General features: G+C 42.6%; 1 protein-coding gene and 8 non-coding genes across 9 annotated transcripts; all 9 read right to left on the bottom strand.

Moving 5' to 3' along the window:
• Nucleotides 1-520: 520 nt before the first annotated feature.
• Nucleotides 521-593, bottom strand: trnaf-gaa. The gene has a single exon. It is a non-coding gene; the product is annotated as a tRNA-Phe (tRNA).
• Nucleotides 594-1238: 645 nt separating this feature from the next.
• trnaf-gaa lies at nucleotides 1239-1311 on the bottom strand. Its single transcript has one exon. It is a non-coding gene; the product is annotated as a tRNA-Phe (tRNA).
• A 257-nt stretch (nucleotides 1312-1568) lies between these two features.
• On the bottom strand, nucleotides 1569-1640 carry trnaf-gaa. Its single transcript has one exon. It is a non-coding gene; the product is annotated as a tRNA-Phe (tRNA).
• A 662-nt stretch (nucleotides 1641-2302) lies between these two features.
• Nucleotides 2303-2375, bottom strand: trnaf-gaa. The gene has a single exon. It is a non-coding gene; the product is annotated as a tRNA-Phe (tRNA).
• Nucleotides 2376-3034: 659 nt separating this feature from the next.
• Nucleotides 3035-3107, bottom strand: trnaf-gaa. The gene has a single exon. It is a non-coding gene; the product is annotated as a tRNA-Phe (tRNA).
• Nucleotides 3108-3769: 662 nt separating this feature from the next.
• On the bottom strand, nucleotides 3770-3842 carry trnaf-gaa. The gene has a single exon. It is a non-coding gene; the product is annotated as a tRNA-Phe (tRNA).
• A 673-nt stretch (nucleotides 3843-4515) lies between these two features.
• On the bottom strand, nucleotides 4516-4588 carry trnaf-gaa. Its single transcript has one exon. It is a non-coding gene; the product is annotated as a tRNA-Phe (tRNA).
• Nucleotides 4589-5233: 645 nt separating this feature from the next.
• On the bottom strand, nucleotides 5234-5306 carry trnaf-gaa. The gene has a single exon. It is a non-coding gene; the product is annotated as a tRNA-Phe (tRNA).
• An 11086-nt stretch (nucleotides 5307-16392) lies between these two features.
• LOC125006942 (bone morphogenetic protein 5-like) lies at nucleotides 16393-20405 on the bottom strand. The gene is made up of 5 exons (XM_047583475.1): nucleotides 20125-20405; nucleotides 19683-19834; nucleotides 19507-19590; nucleotides 19301-19431; nucleotides 16393-17877 (listed from the first exon to the last, which is right to left on the bottom strand). Exons 1-5 carry the CDS (start codon nucleotides 20388-20390, stop codon nucleotides 17728-17730), a joined length of 783 nt encoding a protein of 260 aa, XP_047439431.1. The 5' UTR covers nucleotides 20391-20405; the 3' UTR covers nucleotides 16393-17727.
• Between the last annotated feature and the right edge of the window lie 502 nt (nucleotides 20406-20907).

Genomic DNA, 20907 nt, shown 5'->3' with positions numbered 1-20907 from the left:
GTTGTGGTGGTTCCTGGAGCTTATCCCAGCTTTTATCGTGTGAAAGGCAATGTACACCCTGGACAGGTCGTCGGATATAGAAATTCTAGACATTCCCTCTGAGCGTTCCTGAGATTAAATGTTGCCAGGAGTGAGACTACTGAAAACCTGTGGTGGTTGGTTAACCACCAAAATCCTCATACGTTTGTTGCTGAAATCATGGACAGATACTTCAGAAGGACCGTATCTGGCAGCAGAAGGTAAATCCAACTCGCAGTCTAATGGGATTAAAGTGGTATTCAGAGGCCAAAACCTGGAATTGAACCAGGGATTGAACAAAGGGGCCACAGGGACAGAAATCCGTATCTGATGGCAAAAGAGTCTCCAGATGTCTTTACAGATGTAAAGATCATAACCACCATAGCACCAGCAGTTTGTCACTGAATTCAAGGAGAAATATTTCAGAAATACCATATGTGAGGGTAGGAGGACAACCGAATGCTAGAACTAGATGTTTAAAAGCTTTGAAATGCTGCCCAGCTGCCGAAACCCAGGATTGAACCAGGGACCTTTAGATCTTCAGTCTAACGCTCTCCCAACTGAGCTATTTCGGCTCTGTCTGCATGAAAAAAAGGTGTAAAATTGATAATCCAGCATACATACAGAGTTCCTGGACAAACTAACTATCCACCACCAATGATTTAGTGTTGCCTGGAGTAAGACTGATACCTTGATCTCATCTTCTACTACCACTTATCCTCACTAGGGTTGTGGTGGTTCCTGGAGCTTATCCCAGCTTTTATCGTGTGAAAGGCAGTGTACACCCTGGACATGTGAGGGCAGAAGGACAACTGAATGCTAGAACCAGATGTCCTGGAGCTTATCCCAGCTTTTATCGTGTGAAAGGCGATGTACACCCTGGACAGGTCGTCGGACAGATACTTCAGAAGGACCGTATCTGACGGCAGAAGGGACGTGAATCCTACAACTCGCAGTCTAATGAGATTGAAGTGGTATTCAGATGCCAAAACCTTGAATTGAACCAGGGATTGAACAAAGGGGCCACAGGGACAGATATCTGTATTTGATGGCAAAAGTGTCTCCAGATGTCTTTACAGATGTAAAGATGATAACCACCATAGCACCAGCAGTTTGCCACTGAATTCAAGGAGAAATATTTCAGAAATACCATATGTGAGGGTAGGAGGACAACCGAATGCTAGAACTAGATGTTTAAAAACTTTGAAATGCTGCCCAGCTGCCGAAACCCGGGATTGAACCAGGGACCTTTAGATCTTCAGTCTAACGCTCTCCCAACTGAGCTATTTCGGCTCTTTCTGCATGAAAAAAAGGTGTAAAAGTCATAATCCAGCATACATATAGAGTTCCTGGACAAACTGACTATTCACCACCAATGATTTAGTGTTGCCTGGAGTAAGACTGATACCTAGATCTCATCTTCTACTACCACCATAGCACCAGCAGTTTGTCACTGAATTCAAGGAGAAATATTTCAGAAATACCATATGTGAGGGTAGGAGGACAACCGAATGCTAGAACTAGATGTTTAAAAACTTTGAAATGCTGCCAAGGCGAAACCGGGATTGAACCAGGGACCTTAGATCTTCAGTCTAACGCTCTCCCAACTGAGCTATTCGGCTCTTCTGCATGAAAAAAAGGTGTAAATTTGATAATCCAGCATACATACAGAGTTCCTGGACAAACAAAACTATCCACCACCAATTTTATGTGTTGCCTGGAGTAAGACTGATACCTAGATCTCATCTCTACAACCACTTAATCCTCACTTAGGTCGTGGTGGTTCCTGAACCTATCCCAGCTTTTTATCGTGTGAAAGGCAATGTACAAACCCTGGACACGTCGTCGGATATAGAAATTCTAGACATTCCCTCTGAGCGTTCCTGAATTAAATGTTGCCAGAGTGACTACTGAAAACCTGTGGTGGTTGGTTACCACCAAATCCTGATAAGTTTGTTGCTGAAATCATGGACAGATACTTCAGAAGGACCGTATCTGCAGCAGAAGGTAAATCCAACTCAGCAGTCTAATGGATTAAAGTGGTATTCAGATGCCAAAACCTGGAATTGAACAAGGGATGAACAAAGGGGCCACAGGACAGAAATCCGTATCTGATGACAAAAGAGTCCCAGATGTCTTTACAGATGAAAGATGATAACACCATAGCACCAGCAGTTTGTCACTGAATTCAAGGAGAAATATTTCAGAAATACCATGTAGAGGGTACGAAGGACAACCGAATGCTAGAAACTAGATGTTTAAAAGCTTTGAAATGCTGCCCAGCTGCCGAAACCGGGGATTGAACCAGGGACCTTTAGATCTTCAGTCTAACGCTCTCCCAACTGAGCTATTTCGGCTCTGTCTGCATGAAAAAAAGGTGTAAAATTGATAATCCAGCATACATACAGAGTTCCTGGACAAACTGACTGATTTAGTGTTGCCTGGAGTAAGACTGATACCTTGATCTCATCTTCTACTACCACTTATCCTCACTAGGGTTGTGGTGGTTCCTGGAGCTTATCCCAGCTTTTATCGTGTGAAAGGCAATGTACACCCTGGACAGGTCGTCGGATATAGAATATCTAGACATTCCCTCTGAGCGTTCCTGAGATTAAATGTTGCCAGGAGTGAGACTACTGAAAACCTGTGGTGGTTGGTTAACCACCAAAATCCTCATACGTTTGTTTGCTGAAATCATGGACAGATACTTCAGAAGGACCGTATCTGGCAGCAGAAGGTAAATCCAACTCGCAGTCTAATGGGATTAAAGTGGTATTCAGATGCCAAAACCTGGAATTGAACCAGGGATTGAACAAAGGGCCACAGGACAGAAATCCGTATCTGATTGCAAAAGAGTCTCCAGATGTCTTACAGATGTAAAGATGATAACCACCAAAGCACCAGCAGTTTGTCACTGAATTCAAGGAGAAAATATTTCAGAAATACCATATGTGAGGGTAGGAGGACAACCGAATGCTAGAACTAGATGTTTAAAAGCTTTGAAATGCTGCCCAGCTGCCGAAACCCGGGATTGAACCAGGGACCTTTAGATCTTCAGTCTAACGCTCTCCCAACTGAGCTATTTCGGCTCTGTCTGCATGAAAAAAAGGTGTAAAATGATAATCCAGCATACATACAGAGTTCCTGGACAAACTGACTGATTCAGTGTGTTGCCTGGAGTAAGACTGATACCTTGATCTCATCTTCTACTACCACTTATCCTCACTAGGGTTGTGGTGGTTCCTGGAGCTTATCCCAGCTTTTATCGTGTGAAAGGCAATGTACACCCTGGACAGGTCGTCGGATATAGAAATTCTAGACATTCCCTCTGAGCGTTCCTGAGATTAAATGTTGCCAGGAGTGAGACTACTGAAAACCTGTGGTGGTTGGTTAACCACCAAAATCCTCATAACGTTTGTTGCTGAAATCATGGACAGATACTTCAGAAGGACCGTATCTGGCAGCAGAAGGTAAATCCAACTCGCAGTCTAATGGGATTAAAGTGGTATTCAGATGCCAAAACCTGGAATTGAACCAGGGATTGAACAAAGGGGCCACAGGGACAGAAATCCGTATCTGATTGCAAAAGAGTCTCCAGATGTCTTTACAGATGTAAAGATGATAACCACCAAAGCACCAGCAGTTTGTCACTGAATTCAAGGAGAAATATTTCAGAAATACCATATGTGAGGGTAGGAGGACAACCGAATGCTAGAACTAGATGTTTAAAAGCTTTGAAATGCTGCCGAGCTGCCGAAACCCGGGATTGAACCAGGGACCTTTAGATCTTCAGTCTAACGCTCTCCCAACTGAGCTATTTCGGCTCTTCCTGCATGAAAAAAAGGTGTAAAATTGATAATCCAGCATACATACAGAGTTCCTGGACAAACTAACTATCCACCACCAATGATTTAGTGTTGCCTGGAGTAAGACTGATACCTAGATCTCATCTTCTACAACCACTTATCCTCACTAGGGTCGTGGTGGTTCCTGGAACCTATCCCAGCTTTTATCGTGTGAAAGGCAATGTACACCCTGGACACGTCGTCGGATATAGAAATTCTAGACATTCCCTCTGAGCGTTCCTGAGATTAAATGTTGCCAGGAGTGAGACTACTGAAAACCTGTGGTGGTTGGTTAACCACCAAAATCCTCATACGTTTGTTGCTGAAATCATGGACAGATACTTCAGAAGGACCGTATCTGGCAGCAGAAGGTAAATCCAACTCGCAGTCTAATGGGATTAAAGTGGTATTCAGATGCCAAAACCTGGAATTGAACCAGGGATTGAACAAAGGGGCCACAGGGACAGAAATCCGTATCTGATGGCAAAAGAGTCTCCAGATGTCTTTACAGATGTAAAGATGATAACCACCATAGCACCAGCAGTTTGTCACTGAATTCAAGGAGAAATATTTCAGAAATACCATATGTGAGGGTAGGAGGACAACCGAATGCTAGAACTAGATGTTTAAAAGCTTTGAAATGCTGCCCAGCTGCCGAAACCGGGGATTGAACCAGGGACCTTTAGATCTTCAGTCTAACGCTCTCCCAACTGAGCTATTTCGGCTCTGTCTGCATGAAAAAAAGGTGTAAAATTGATAATCCAGCATACATACAGAGTTCCTGGACAAACTAACTATCCACCACCAATGATTTAGTGTTGCCTGGAGTAAGACTGATACCTTGATCTCATCTTCTACTACCACTTATCCTCACTAGGGTTGTGGTGGTTCCTGGAGCTTATCCCAGCTTTTATCGTGTGAAAGGCAGTGTACACCCTGGACATGTGAGGGCAGAAGGACAACTGAATGCTAGAACCAGATGTCCTGGAGCTTATCCCAGCTTTTATCGTGTGAAAGGCGATGTACACCCTGGACAGGTCGTCGGACAGATACTTCAGAAGGACCGTATCTGACGGCAGAAGGGACGTGAATCCTACAACTCGCAGTCTAATGAGATTGAAGTGGTATTCAGATGCCAAAACCTTGAATTGAACCAGGGATTGAACAAAGGGGCCACAGGGACAGATATCTGTATTTGATGGCAAAAGAGTCTCCAGATGTCTTTACAGATGTAAAGATCATAACCACCATAGCACCAGCAGTTTGCCACTGAATTCAAGGAGAAATATTTCAGAAATACCATATGTGAGGGTAGGAGGACAACCGAATGCTAGAACTAGATGTTTAAAAACTTTGAAATGCTGCCCAGCTGCCAAAACCCGGGATTGAACCAGGGACCTTTAGATCTTCAGTCTAACGCTCTCCCAACTGAGCTATTTCGGCTCTTTCTGCATGAAAAAAAGGTGTAAAACTCATAATCCAGCATACATATAGAGTTCCTGGACAAACTGACTATTCACCACCAATGGCTTAGTGTTGTCTGGAGTAAGACGATACACTTGATCTCATCTTCTACTACCACTATTCCTAACTACGGTTTGAAGTGGTTCCTGGAGCCTATTCCCAGCGTTTATCGTGCGAAAGGCGATGTACACCCTGGACACGTCGTCGGATATAGAAATTCTAGACATTCCCTCTGAGCGTTCCTGAGATTAAATGTTGCCAGGAGTGAGACTACTGAAAACCTGTGGTGGTTGGTTAAGCACCAAAATCCTCATAAGTTTGTTGCTGAAATCATGGACAGATACTTCAGAAGGACCGTATCTGGCAGCAGAAGGTAAATCCAACTCGCAGTCTAATGGGATTAAAGTGGTTTTCAGATGCCAAAACCTGGAATTGAACCAGGGATTGAACAAGGGACCGCAGACATAGAAATCCGTATCTGATGGCAAAAGAGTCTCCAGATGTCTTTACAGATGTAAAGATCATAACCACCAAAGGACCAGCAGTTTGTCACTGAATTCAAGGAGAAATATTTCAGAAATACCATATGTGAGGGTAGGAGGACAACCGAATGCTAGAACCAGATGTTAAAAAGCTTTGAATGGCTGACCAGTCGTGGTGGTTCCTGGAGCTTATCCCAGCGTTTATCGTACCTTTAGAACTTCTGTCTAAAAGATCTACAGATACAGATATCCGAGGAACTTTAACGTTCAACCCCAGAAACCTTGTCAGTCTGAAGCTGAAGCCAAGAAAATGTTTGCAATTCTGAAGAAATTGTTTTTCTTTCTTCCTGAGATTTAGTGTTGCTAGGAGTAAGACAGACACCAATAGGCAATCAGGTTGTTTCCGAATTTAAGGAGAGATGTTTCAGACCGTACAGGACGACTGAAGGACAACCAAATCAAACTAGGTGTTTAAAGGATCAGAAAGTTTACCCAGCTGCCGAAATGGAAGGAAACGGATGGAACCAGAGACCTTTAGATCTTCAGTCTTACGCTCTCCCAACTCCCGGGAGGGCGAGAGTCTGTATCTTCCCCTCCAATCACATCGCCCCGTGTCCATCTTTCTCCATCTTTGCTCTCGGCCAATCCCCGTAGCCATGGTCCAAAATTGCCGGGGTGGACCAATCGCGGGTTCCGACTTTTGTCTCCAATCCCGTACCAGCCAATTGACGGAATCGGGCGCTTCTCCAATCTTTCCGAGGGCCCATCCGACGGCGCTTCTCCATCAGCCGCTGGCGCAGGAGACCTCTACTGTCATTTCAAAATTACCGCTTCGAATGATTGGAAAGACGTCCAACCTTAGCTGTCTTTAACTACAAAAGGTAAATATGTGGCTAATATCATTGTATTCCGTCAACTGTCTAGCTTGCTCGGAGTTAACTTTTCATTCATCGCAAAACGTAAACACGCTCCTTTTTAATGTTGTATTAAATCAACTAACGTGTAGCTAGGCAGATATTAATGATATATTAAAGAGAGAAATAACTATTAAAAGAAACGACTTTGACGTCGCATCGCGTCTGTAGTTCCAACGTGACCGTTTTGCTCCGACAGCAACGTACGTTACTGTAATCCCCAGTAACGTACAGTAACGCTCTATCACTGTAACGTGCTGCTTATCAGTATGCCAGTATGACGTCAGAGTATGAGAGTATGTTCTCATGTACTTTTAGCATAACAGTATGAATGAAATCTGTATAGTTTTCACCTCTGTTGTTACAAAAGTCTTGAATGTGCACTGTAACCAGTTAATAATAAGCTACAGTAACGTTAGGCAGTAAATCTGTCTACTGTCTACATTCACTTCTGTTGTAACCAAAGTCTTCAATATGCACTGCTGCTACTAGTAGGCTACTAGTTGATAATAGGCTACGGTATAAATGAAATCCGTATAGTATTCACTTCTGTTGTCATAAATATATAATATGTAGGCTACTGCTATTAGTTTATAATTAGCTGTTTGTTTGTGTGACTGTATGCAAGTAAGAACCTACGATGTGCACAAATATCTGTGTATTAGTAGGTTACAAAAGTGTGCACATTGGTCATATTTTTGTTATGAGCAAATATTAGCTGTATTGGTATAAATATAATTTTCCTGTTAATAGCAAATGGCTTCCAAACAAAAAAAAACATAGGGTCATGGGAGAGGAGGAGTGGATATCCCTCCTGTGGAGATCAGGCGTTTGGCCTCTGAGGCAGGAGACAGACCAGAACCTCGGCAGAAGAAGTGGCATGATCTACATCTGCGTGAAGGCCGGACGGTTGAATTTTGCGCCGTCGTGATTGGCCATCGGAAAGATGGAAATGTCGGGCCGCGATTGGTCCACCCCGGTAATTTTGGACAATGGCTACGGGGGTTGGCCGAGAGCAAAGATGGAAAAAGATGGACACGGGGCGACGTGATTGGAGGGGAAGATACAGACTCTCGCCCTCCCGCTACCGCTATTTTGGCTTCTTTCACTATAAAAAAGTGCAAAAGTCATAATCCACTAAACATAAAGAGTTCCTGGACAAACTGACTATCCACCACCAATGATTTAGTGTTGCCTGGAGTAAGACTAATGTCAGATCTCATCTTCTACTACCACTTATCCTCACTACGGTTGAAGTGGTTCCTGGAGCCTATCCCAGCGTTTATCGTGCGAAAGGTGGTGTACACCCTGGACAGGTCGTCGGATATAGAAATTCTAGACATTCCCTCTAAGTGTTCCTGAAATATAGTGTTGAAAACCTGTACAGATGGAAAGCTCATAACCACCAAAAACCTCATTAGTTTGTCACTGAAATCATGGACAGATACTTCAGAAGGACCGTATCAGACGACAAACGGGACGTGAATCCTACAACTCGCAGTCTAATTGGATTAAAGTTGTATTCACTGGAAACCTGGAATTGAACCAGGGATTGAACAAGGGACCACAGGCATAGAAATCCACATCTGATTGCAAAACTGTCTCCAGATGTCTTTACAGATGTAAAGATCATAACCACAAGCACCAGCAGTTTGTCACTGAATTCAAGGAGAAATATTTCAAAAAGACCATTTCTGAGGGCAGAAGGACAACCGAATGCTAGAACCAGATGTTTGAAGGATTAAAGGGATGACCAGCTGCTGAAACCCGGGATTGAAGCAGGGTCTTTTAGATATTCAGTCTAACACTCGCCCAATTGAGCAATTTCAGCGCCGCTCAGCTGCAAAAAAAACGCAAAAGTGATAATCCACTGGACATATAGACACACTGACCAAAGATTTAATCTTCCCTGGAGTAAGACTGAAGTAAATATCTACAGACATAGAAATCCTAGACACTTTAACTTTAAACCACAGAGACCTTGGCAGAAATTCTCTCTGTGTTCCTGAGATTTAGTGGTGCCAGCAATAAAAGTGACCAAAAGCTATAGGGATGTCAAGACCATCACCACCTTAACCTTCAGCCACCAAAACCTCATCAGACAGATATTTCAGAAGGACGGTATCTGATCCTAGAACTAGCTGTCTAATGGGAATAAAGTGGTGTTCAAATGCCAAAACCTAGAATTCGACCAAATCAATCAAAATGTATACAAATGTAAAGATCACAATCAGCAACATGCGATCAGTCTGTAGCTGAAATCCAGGAGAAATATTTCAGGAAAACCATATCTGACAACTAAAGGTCAACCAAATGCCGCTCCCCAAACCTTTAGCTCTTCAGTCTAACGCTAGTTATTTTGGCTCCTTTCAGCTGTAAAAAAAAAAAGTGATTATTCACTAAACATACAGAGATCCTGGACACATTGACTATTAACCACCAAACATTTAGTCTTGCCTGGAGTAAGACTGATGTACAGATATTGACAATGAAGGCAACAAAATATGACTAAGAAAAAATAAAAAATAAGAGGTGTTACAGAGAGAAATGCAAAATAACGTTGCAAAAAATGCAAAGTATACGTAAACCATAAACACAGTACATGTTTCATCATTCGAAAACGAATGTAGAGCAAATACTGTGCCTCACACAGAAGAGCTCAAAACTCACACGTGTTTTGAGTTTGTGCAGGTTTTGTCAAATTGTAGACAGTGGTGAGGGTTTGTTTTGAATCTGAGTTGGAAATGATGCGAAGTTGGCTTTGGGTGAAAAAGGCTGCACAACTCTGTTTGGTATTTCGTCTTGAGCAGGTATGTTTCCATGGTAACCGTGGAAGTGACTCTCTTTCTTCATGCCTGCATAGTCGCCCGTGGATCATTCTCCAGTCTGAGCTTTGTGTCTTTACAGTCATGTTACTGACCACTCTGACATTCTGTCCCAGTTTAGTTGTCGAACGGTTGTGTGAAAAGAAAGATAATTTATCATAGATTTGTCTTGTGGGCCAAACCCCTCCAGAGAGATAATTAATATTGGCTTAGAAATAGTAAGTACATTAAGCTACTGTGTAGAGGGTACGCATTGACGTCACTGCCACCTGGGGCCACGCCCCCCTGAGAGGCAAAAACAGTGAAATGTATCAGTAAATACAGCGAGACCGCAAACGCAGCGACCCATTTACTTCTCTTTTCTTTGGCAGATATCTGTAAAAATATATCTCTGAACACTTCAAATCTGTTGGGTCAGTCAATTGCACAACAGCTCTTTGCATTTTTTAATTCATTTTTTCAATTTAGACTCTATTAAAGCCTATGATTCAAACTAATGCTGCTAATCTCCGTGGCCGTAACCATGGAGACTACGCTTGCGACAACATCACGTGCATGCCCTATAGTTTTCAGAGACTTTGAATGTTGTCGTTTGATGCCACTTACAGTCATTTCAGAGACAAATAATATGAATATAAACAAACAAACAAAATACATACAAACTTTATTCTGAGATGCAACAGTCAGTATGATTCGGAATAATAATAATTTTAAAAATAAAAAAACACAATTGTAAAGATTAAAGAAGCTGTTTCTAATGTTTAGGGTGTGACTTATGATTTGAGATTTCTTTTATTTGTTAGCAAATGCCTAAATTACAGATAGTTTAATTTTAATAGAGGTGAGAGTTCTTAAAATGTCATAACAAAAAGTTAAGATTAAAGACATCCAATACAATATTTGTATTTTGTGATGTATTTAATATAACTTCAAGTAAAATGCTAAGATGAGATTCTTGTTACTAGGTTCTTTTCATTTCAGAGTTTGGCCTAAAGAGGGCAGTGCAGGACTGCGCTCACATCTCAGACGAGCGCTTGCCAGAACGGAGCCCATTACTAATTCCAGTCAGCCACGAGTGGTGGATGCCTGCTGGCCAAATGTTTGACTCGGTAACTCTGCCTGTGTGTGTGAACGTCTGATTAAAATGTCTCTTGACCTGACTGTGACACCCTCAGTTAGTGAACTCATTGTCTGACAGTCTGCAAACAACCTGCTGACGCTGTGAGAGAAACAGGAAAAGCAACAGGGTTAAGAGCGTCCGTAAATGAACCTCCTATTCAAAGGCTTATCATGCCTCCTGGCGCAAACGATTGTTCTTACACATCATCCTCCTCCACTTTGGAGTTGATTCCCTCATTTTCTCTGCTCTGTTCTCAGATGAGTAGCTGCAGGCAATGCTGTGGATAAGCGGAGGAAGAAATATAGGGAGTGTGAGGGAGATAGATGGAGAGGAGGCTGTGCTGCTGCTTAAGTTCCTTCCTAACGCAGTGATTTATGTAAAGCGTGTGCATGTGTTGGAAACAGCACTAAGTGCACACGAACCAAAAACCAAAGATCTGGCAGTGGCATTAAATGTGAGCCCAACACACACCCTCTAAACATAAGATCCTTAACCATAAACGTCTAAAGATAAAGTTCAGTCAAACTACAAAGACACATACAGAATTTACTAAATGAGCCAGAAAACTAAATGTAAGGGAGGTTACTGGTATGTGTTTTCGGTGTTCCCTTCCCTTCTGTAGTAAAAATAGTGAAAAACAAACAGAGGAACGTAACAGAAACAAATACTAATCCTTTATCATTAAACTAAGAGGAAAATATACCAGTGCAGGATCTTTTTCTTTGCCGTTCGGCTGTTTCCTTCAGGGGGCGCCACAGCTGATCATCTGCTTCCATCCTCCTCCACCTTCACGTCCTCCTTCCCTACATCCAGAAACCTCCTGTTTGGTCATCGTCCAGACGTCCTGCCTGGCAGCTGTAACCGCAGCATCGTCCGACCGATGCATTCAAAGGTCCTCCGCTGAGCACGTCCAAACCATCTCAACCCGGCCTCTCTAACTTTATCTCCGAAACGTCTCACACGAGCTGTGGTTGTTTGTTTTTATCAATTTACAAAATGCAAAGTGAGCGAACAAAAGAAAGACTGAAATCACATCAGTATTTGGTGTGTTTACTCTCTGCCTTCAAACCAGCATCGACCCTTATCATCGTGTCTGGAATGTGGTTCCCGATAATACTTTACTTCCGATACCAGGTCTTTAAGCTCGAAAATCGATTCTCAAATCAAAATATCGATACTTAATTAATGTAGTTAATGTAGGAACATGGTGGAAAGTAACTAAACTATTGAGTTGTGGCAACACAACAAACCTTGTGAAACACAAACTCAGGTTAAATCACAACACAGAATACGAGGTATTTATGATGAGGAGGACAGAAGAGGAGAGAACAGGGTCACAATTAAGAAACAATCATTTATTTTAATTATCTCTCAATTATTTTACTTATTTCTTTTTTAGTGTTTGAAACATTGAAGCATTTTCACATATTTTGTATGATTGTGTCTCTGTTTGGTTTTTCTTTTTGCCTCTACCTCAATATACTTCAGAGTTTGAAATAAATAAATAAATTACTCTGATATTTTGTATTTTTTATTATTTGAAACACTATGTTTTTTTTAGCTTTACCAGACACATTAGGGTGAATTTACACAAAGTATCGCTATCAGATCGGTATCGCCGATACTAGCCTGAATTTTATTCAGCATCGGGTCAGAAAGAAAATCAGTGGTATCAAACTAACTATAAGACGTAAAGGATCATCACTGATTGGCTGGGTGAAAACCACATGTTCCCAATTTCACCAAAGAGGCACGACGTCATTTGCGATAGGCTAGAACCCTGACTTCGATCTTTGGCACTGAAAATAATATTTGGCATTTTAACAAAAGTTGTCTGTCTTTCAACTTACTGGCAGGATCTTGGCGTGGAGGGGATGATTTCGGGGGAGTGGCTAGAGGGGTTAGGGTTAGGGTCAGGGTTAGGGTTAGGCCTGAACTCTGTGAATGAAGAATTTACGTGAGCTGGTGTTAATTTGCAGTTTCTGATGCTGGTAACTTTAATGAACTCTTGGTCTTCCTCTCCTGGGGCAGTCTTAATGAGAGCCAGTTCCATGAGACTATTATAGCGTTTGATGCTTTTCGGGACTGCACGTGACGATACAAGTGAAAATTAGTTGTTGCTGTTTTTTTGTTTTTTTTAATTTTGGGTGAAGCAACCCTTGAATAAACCCTTCTGAGTGTGAACGTTATCAGCTGATACGGATGCTGCTGCTGGGAGTTCAGACTGAGTCCTGCCAAGTAACCTTATCTCCATTTAGCAACATTTTTCTTTCTGGTTACACTTCATTCGTTCCGTCTTCATTAAACCTCTCAGCGCAGCACCAGTTGAGCTTTTCATACAGAGCGAAGGACGTCTAATGAGAATATCTCAATAGGTCTAGACTCTGAAAAGCAGTGCCATTTTTCAAAAGCGGCTTCTGACTGCCTTCAGCGGCGCGGGGAGGGCGGGAGGAACTAGAGAGAGGGAGACGTCACATCATCATCCATCCCTGTGTCGGTTTCTCAGAGGACGGGACGCTGGTGTAAACACAGGATTTGTAAACAAAATGAAAGATGAGAACGGCCTGACTAAAGTTTCATTATCAGGCCTTGATGCCGGAGCATCCCGGCATTATGTCGCGGGTTTAAAGGTTGGAATAAAACTAAGAGCCAGACGAGAACTCTGTGTTCTTGACAATTCCCCACACTCTCCCTGAAACAGAGATGAGCTGACAGTCGTACAGCTTGAAATGTAAATAGGTTCGCCATTAGTATTCAACCGCCGTCCCGTGCTCTGTTTTTTTGTGTCTGTGCATGTGTGTGTGTTAAAGCGAGGGGGCTAACAGCGGGGAATTGGAGTATTTGATGAGGCTCCCTTCAATTTAGAGTGAATCTCAGTAGCAGGAGTTCATCTGTGGGACAGTCGGTAATGCTGAGCACATCAGCTTTATTGCAGTCTTTGTCAGATTTGGGAAAGCGTGCATATGTGTGTGTGTGTGTGTGTGTGTGTGTGTGTGTGTGTGTGTGTGTGTTTCCATCGTGCGATGAGCTCCAGCGTCTGCCTCTGTCTTACATGCAGGCTTCTCCATCCCACACATCCGTCGCGAATAAAGACATCACCGCAACATGCAAACACTAAGCCGAGAAACTCCTACGCATCTAAGTCAGCTGGTGTGTGCATGTGTGTCTCTGCAGGGGTCTTTGTCTGCCGCGTTCACCAGCAAGTGAACCCTTGTCCCTGAAAATCCAAATGACACACTTAACTATTCCTGTCACCCATAAATCCAGCCAATTATTCTGACACACACACACACACACACACTCAGACAGACAGACAGGAGATTACTCTGGGATACTGCAGCTTCAGATATTTGACAAAGAAGCATGAATGAGAGGAGTCCTTGAGTATCAGACGTCTCCCACCGCTTCCTTGTGGTTGTAGCTACTGCTAGGAGTCAGCAGCTGCAGGCTGCGATAACCGAACACTGAACCCAACACCGAGATAGGAATAAAAAAAAAAAAAAAAAAACTAGCCGCCCCAATGTTGAGCAATCCAATAATCTGGTTTTACTTTTTCAAAGTCTTTAATGTTTAGATTCTGACATCTAGATCTAGACTACTGGAACATGTGATAACAAGAAGACAAATGGGTTAAAACAACAACAAAAAAACATGACATGTCAACAAGCAGCTGTAAAAGAGTGTAAAAAAAAAAAAATCAACCTTGCTGGCAGTTACAAAGATATCAACATCAAAACAATCCACTCCTTTTTATAGAACGAGAACCTGCACGTTTGCATTTGACTTGATAATAAACCTGCGTCAGGTGCACTCGTTCAATCGAATCCACTCTAATATATATATATATATCCAAAATAAAAACACAGTTGAATCCACGGCTCTCTCCGTTACTTAACAAATGCAGAAGATCAACATAACCACTACGAAGCTAAGTTTTAGTGCAGAACCTAATGATCTTACAAGTGAGTGCATATCGGGTGTAACTACAGGCTCAGAATGAGGGACATAATAAATAATAAATGGACAGGTAAATAGAACAGGGAGCCCGAAAAATACAAACTCAGGACATTAAAACCCCCATGCATGACACAAAAGAATTTTGCATGTGATCAATTTAGCAAACATGACGTGCTCATAGCTTGATGATAAAATAAATGACACAGTGTTTTTATAAAGTATGAGGAAGCTAACAAAACATCACAGTAGTGCAGTGAGAGGATGGTGTATTTATGGATGAAATAACATGAATAAACTCCCACCAAATGTGCTTAGAAGATGTCGCTGGCAGGAATATGAGATCAGGTGTCCTCAGAAGGGTTCGGTTAGCAAACTATCAGCTGTGAGATCAAAGCTAAGAACAGTCCTGAACAGTAGAGGTCACCATAATACAGTATGTAAGAACAGGAGAGGCCAAACTTTCTGCTTTCAGTGTCTATATTTACAGACTTAACCAACATTTCAACGCAGGGGGTTTCAGGGTGGAATTGGTTAACAGATCCGAGCTCTCCTGCCAACAATTTATCCACCGCCTCGCTGGCTGGACTGGTTTGGATTCCTCTGCCAGTAGGTGACCAGATAGGGAGGACATTTGAGATGTTTGTCGCCCAGGGCGTCCCCCTGGGCGACCACCTCAACGCAGAACGCCGTCCCCGCGCCCGGAGTGCCGAAGTGCCGCGTGGCGTCGTAGCGGAGGCCGCAGCTGTCCGCGACCGTGGTGGGGCTGGTGTGCAAGGTCAGCGTGGCGGCGGCGGCGGCGGCTTTGACTTCCAGCTGCTCGTTTCCAGCTGCAGATAGATCCACGGGCAGCACCACGTAGGCGTGCTCGAAGCTCTCGCCAATGGTGCACTTGAGCTCAGTAGACCAACAGTACTCCCCGAGGTCTCCTGCGAAAAGAAATTAGTTTATGAAGGCCCGTGCACAGAACGTAACCCTGCATGAAGAGCCCAGACCGTCACTCTGAAGCTCCTTACCTTCCGTGGAGTCTTTAAGCCGTATGTTGCGATTGTCCTGAAGCTGCAGCTTTTTGATGAACGTCATGCCAGTGCACTCCATCAAACACTCCGTTGGCTGGGCCACCCTGCTGGGAATTGGCCTCAGCAGCGTTTCTTTCTCTGAACACTCGACCGCCCCGGCAGCCAGCAGAAGTCGGGACAGTACGGCAAATGACACACAAACGCTGATGAACCTTGGCATCGTGTCCAGTATCAAAAAAAAAAAAAAAAAACTGGTGGCAACTTTGAGCTTTAGGCCCAGATCTTCCCAGATCCGAGAATCATTAAGTTAGTACTCCACTGCGGCGAGAAAAAGATTTATATTCAAGCCTTAAACTCAAATTCATGCACGGCAGCTGAAATCGATGAAGGCTGCTCACAAGTGCGCAACATGTTGCCTGGTTTCCTGGAGTACAGCGCCAGCATTTCGTCATCTGATATTTCCCTCCCTCTACTCTTAACGTGTCTTAACAGCACTGTCCAGCAGGCAGAATCTTTTTTTTTTAAATTTTTTACATACTCTTTATTCTTTCTTTAGTTTTTATTAGGATGCCCATTAGCTTCCACCAAGTGGTCTCCAGTCTTCCTGGGGTCCACGCAACAAATTCAGCAATGAAAGTTGAAATGATACCATATACCAAACAGATAAAATATAATAATTCAACAAGTAAGTGAAGTTGAATGGTATAATGTGCTTGTGAAGACGGTCACAGAGAGAACTGAAAGCAAAACATAGATTTTTAATCACCTTTATTCAAATATCGTAGAGTAATTACTATGATGGTAAAGCACATGAATTAAACTTGATACGATGGAAACTGTGATAAGATATAAGACACTTGTGAATAGTAAACCGTGAGGTATTAACAAAACAATCAACACAAAATGCACGACAAAGATAAAACAGTCACAAATGAGAACTGACACAGCATATACACGATCAGGCATAACATTATGACCACCATTTGAGGGTGCACTGTGGCGTCTGGCAACAGGATGTTGTTAATGGCTGATGGCCTTTGGGTGCTATAGGTTGAGGGGAGGGATCTCTGTGGATCTTCCCACAGATACTTGATCAGTTTGGGATCTAGTGAATTTGTGAATCATCCTGCTGGATGCTGCCTTTAAGGCTATGAGCTGAGGGGCGCCTGGTCTGGTCTAAGTGGGTGGTACATGTCTAAGCAGTCCAAAAATTTCCCAGCAGAACATTATTTACTTCTCCTGCCAGTAAATGAATGTAAAAGCACTCTAATTGTATTTCGTGAACCAAACTCAATGTTCTGTATTCTCACAACACAACAAAATAAATTCAATAATATTTTGCATTCACTTGGATCGTAAATTATATTCCTTCTTTCCCCGGTGAAAGCAGCAACGGTGCAATGACTTCTTTTGATTTATTATGAATTGATTCATTTTTAAAGCTCATAGTGGTTGGGCTTAGTTATTTGTACAACATAATGCATTAGTGCCGTTTGGTACAGATGTTGGAAAAGAAACTGACACCAAGCTTGGTCTTCGCCTAACCGCTCCTCCCGCAAACAACTTTTACCCCTCAGAACAGCGAGTCTACACACAATGTAGGACCCCAGCTATCTGACCTCAGTTTGCCTGCTCAGATTAGAGACTGGCTTATGCTTGGATTTGGCTCTCAGCAGTTTTTTGGAGGGAATACTCAGTTAGCCACTATAAATACGCCGCATGAGATTTAAAGAAGGATAAAACGGCAGCATTTTTAGCCACGTGTCAGCTGTACTTACTTCGTTATTTCCACTGCTTGGTGCAAGAAGTATACGTGGATTTACCTACAGAGATTAAACACATATATGTAGACTGTATTGGCAGAGCTTGGGGATTTTTTTCCCCCGTTGTCTGGCTATTTACTTTTGTATTATTTCAAAAATAAGAGTGAAAGGAAAGCATATCTTTGGTTCCCCCAATGAGAGCTGAATACACGCTGTAAAAATCTAAAATAAAGCGACAACCTACAAACTTGCATGTGATGTTTTTTATGTTTTTCATTTGGTGTCTGTAAGTACAACGCACACACTCGAGCCTCTCAGACGACCTACTCTTCACTGGGCTGCTGGGTGTCGGCAGGTGCGCAGCCACATCTGCGGGTCAGCTGCACGGAGGAGATGACAGTGGAGCTGGATTCATCCATGTAGACAATGGGCACCATTTCCCGGGAGGTGGGCTGACAACACGGCACCTGGTCCTGGAGGAACACAAACGCACACTTAGACTGAAGGCGTGTGTTGTTACACACAAAGCTTAGCGTCTATAAACTACATTTTAGAAGACGCAGCTGCAGTTTGTGACAAAAGCTGTTGCCAGTGGAGCACAGACGCACCAGAGCTAGTGTGGAAGTTCTTCTCTGAACAATAAAATGTGAATGAATACTTCGTACATTTTTGCAGTGCTACTTTGTACAGTGCTGCTGCACATTTCCCTAAGAAGGCTTCAATGAATGGATTGTTTTATTTTACCCATCTTAATCCTTAAACTTTCACTGTAACCACACTTTTTCGTAGTAGTAGACAATGTAGTCCATAGCTAACCATTCAACTTGTAATATACACAAATTTGCTACTCGTGTGAACACAAATTTCTATGCTGTGGCTTTTATACTTTTTGAGATATAGCACTTTTGAACAGACGACCATAGCTCAAAAACCTACATCATACAACGTCAGTATTTATATTGTATGAATCTGAACAATTGTGTGAACTTTTTTAATAATGACTTGTCAAAATATTCAGTTTGCGGTGCACAATATAGACCAAAAATGAATGATATTTAATTGTATTTCTTAGTGTGGAAGTCAAACGGTTATGGTGTGCATGTGATCGTATTTACAGGTAAATAAAGGAATGCAACTTTATGCACAACTTTCACAGAATCTACAGATTATTTGGACATATTCTTAAAGTTTCCATAGTGAGTTATTTTTTTTTTTTAGTAAATCTCCCATCTTTAGGCATAATCGAACTATTAGTCACTATTGCGACGCATTCCTGGTGTCACGCTGCGGTCTGGTTAACCGACTCGGTGGAAAGCACTGGCTTGCGTTTGGCAAAGCACATTTATGTTGGCAGCGAACTTATCTACAGCTGCTGCAGCTGTTCACCTCCAGAACATGCCAGTGTAAAAAGAAACTCAGGCGCAAAGGGTGGAAAGTAACAACTTTATGCTCACTTTATCTGTGTTTCGGATCACCTAATTTATCATCTCCCACTTCCACTGGTATAAATTATGTTATAGATCCTGTTTATAGTCTTTTAATATACAAGTACATCTGTATATTATTAGTAATATCAGTCAATCAGTCATTGTGTATATTGTACTCACTTGCCTGTACATATGGTCTCACCTGCACACAAATATTGTCCATATGCTATAAAACCAACCTGTACCATACTTATTATATAACACGCTATTTATGCAACATGCACTTCTTCTTATTGCACTTCTGGTTAGATGCATGTCGTTGCTCTGTACCTGTATATGTGTAATAATGAAGTTGAATCTAATCTAATCTAACAAGATTAGATTAGATTAGCATTGCATTTAAGTGACCATTTTTAAACTTAATTTTTCTGACTGTTAATAGATAAATATATATATATGTGTGTTATACCTGCAAGTTAGCATCCTGGTCATTGGAGTGGGAGGGCGGACACTGCACAGTGTTCACAGCAGAGTTGCAGATCGCACACTGAACGATAGTTAGACTCAAAGGATGGATCACCCAGCTGTCCCAGCCCAGATCTGCCAGATATGATGACTTTATTTAAAAAAAAGATGCATGTTATCACAGAGTACATATAGATATTTGTTGCGTACCTTTCATGAAGATCTCTGTGGCCACGGAACAGCATTTCAGGCTTGTTTTGTTTCCGCTGTCAGGAGACTCAGAGGCAGCCGGAACTGCAGCCGGATGCACGAAAAGACATTGTAAACTATGAGCACCAGGACTGGGCCGCCGCAAAGGCTGGTTTGAATTTTTAGATGCCACTTACGTTCGCTGGCTCTGTGAAAAATTGCGCTCGAGGTTCTCTTCCACTGGTCTCTGACGCCGGCCAGCCCACCGGCAGGAAGCCGCGGCTCGGTCTGCATGTTGAGAGCCTTGAGGAGATCCTTCCTGACGGACAGCCATGACTCACCCTGGCACCTGAACGCCACATACAGGTTAACAACAGAAACACGCGGAAAATCTATAGAGACAGCGTGAGCGCAGCAGCTTATCCCAGCGCACACCAGATATATGTATCGACATCACACTCTCAAAAATCTATTAAAGTAATTTAAAAACGTTTTTGTTAGTCAGTCTTGGTTTAATCTGTGCACGCACTCAGAGTCTGGTATTTAACCTACGTGACCTCACTACATATGCATGCACGCTCTTCATAAATCAGCGACAATGACACTACCAACAACACATACTGATGCAGTGATACTGACCCGTGGCGGGAAATCATATTGGCAGAGGCCGCAGGATCTTCGTTGGATGAACGCAAGACAAATGCAATCACGACTGAAGTGCCCAGAAGCACCGTCATGACAATGGACGCAAAGGACATGGTGGGCGAGAAGGACAGTCGATCTACAAATGAGCAACGTTCAAGTCTGACCGGCGGCAAACAGAGGCTGGTCCCGTCCGTCTGGTTGGAGGAGGAGATGGGCGTAACGAGACGGGGATGCTGCACGCGGGCCTGGGAACCTGGCATTTTTTTTTTTTTTTTATCTTCCTGTACACCAACTTGGCCTTGAGATACTTAACATTGTTGCCTTGTCCCTTGTTCCATGTGAGAGAGAACATTCAGGAATGAGTGTGTGTGGGGGGGAGAGGAGGCACGAATAAAGGACATATTCCACATGTGTTTGATACAATATACCTGAGAAGTACACACATGAGAAAGCCAGGCTGAAAGTCTTACTGTTCAGTTTTTCTTGAGATTGTCAATGTGAATTCGTATTTGATTTGTCTGATCCTTTCAGCGGTATCGAAGTTATGAAAACCACGCCTAAATGTAATAACCTCAGAGCTGGAGCATGTAATTTAATTAACACCTTTGCGATAGCGGCAACAAAACCGGTGATTAAAGGCCTCGCTATTTCACAGTTAGACTAGACTGTGCAGGTGTCTCTAATCAGAATTTACTTGTTCCGCATTTTGACCCAGAATTCCTCCTGGCATAATACAAATACAAGTGAATAATACAAACTTTCAGTACTATGAAGCAC

This window comes from Mugil cephalus, chromosome 4 (genome assembly GCF_022458985.1).
Source record: "Mugil cephalus isolate CIBA_MC_2020 chromosome 4, CIBA_Mcephalus_1.1, whole genome shotgun sequence".
Lineage (NCBI taxonomy): Eukaryota > Metazoa > Chordata > Actinopteri > Mugiliformes > Mugilidae > Mugil > Mugil cephalus.
The sequence above is the reverse complement of the archived record's forward strand: the minus strand, read 5'-3'. Positions and strand labels throughout refer to the sequence as shown.

Bases quoted from the DNA above. Each gene is read 5' to 3' on its own strand.
- LOC125006942 (XM_047583475.1), bottom strand. From the start codon at position 20,390: ATGCCAGGTTCCCAGGCCCGCGTGCAGCATCCCCGTCTCGTTACGCCC. The intron at 19,432-19,506 runs GTACGCAACAAA...CATATCTGGCAG, and splicing joins CACAGAGATCTTCATGAAAG to ATCTGGGCTGGGACAGCTGG. The intron at 17,878-19,300 runs GTATAACACACA...GTGTTCCTCCAG, and splicing joins ACCAGGATGCTAACTTGCAG to GACCAGGTGCCGTGTTGTCA.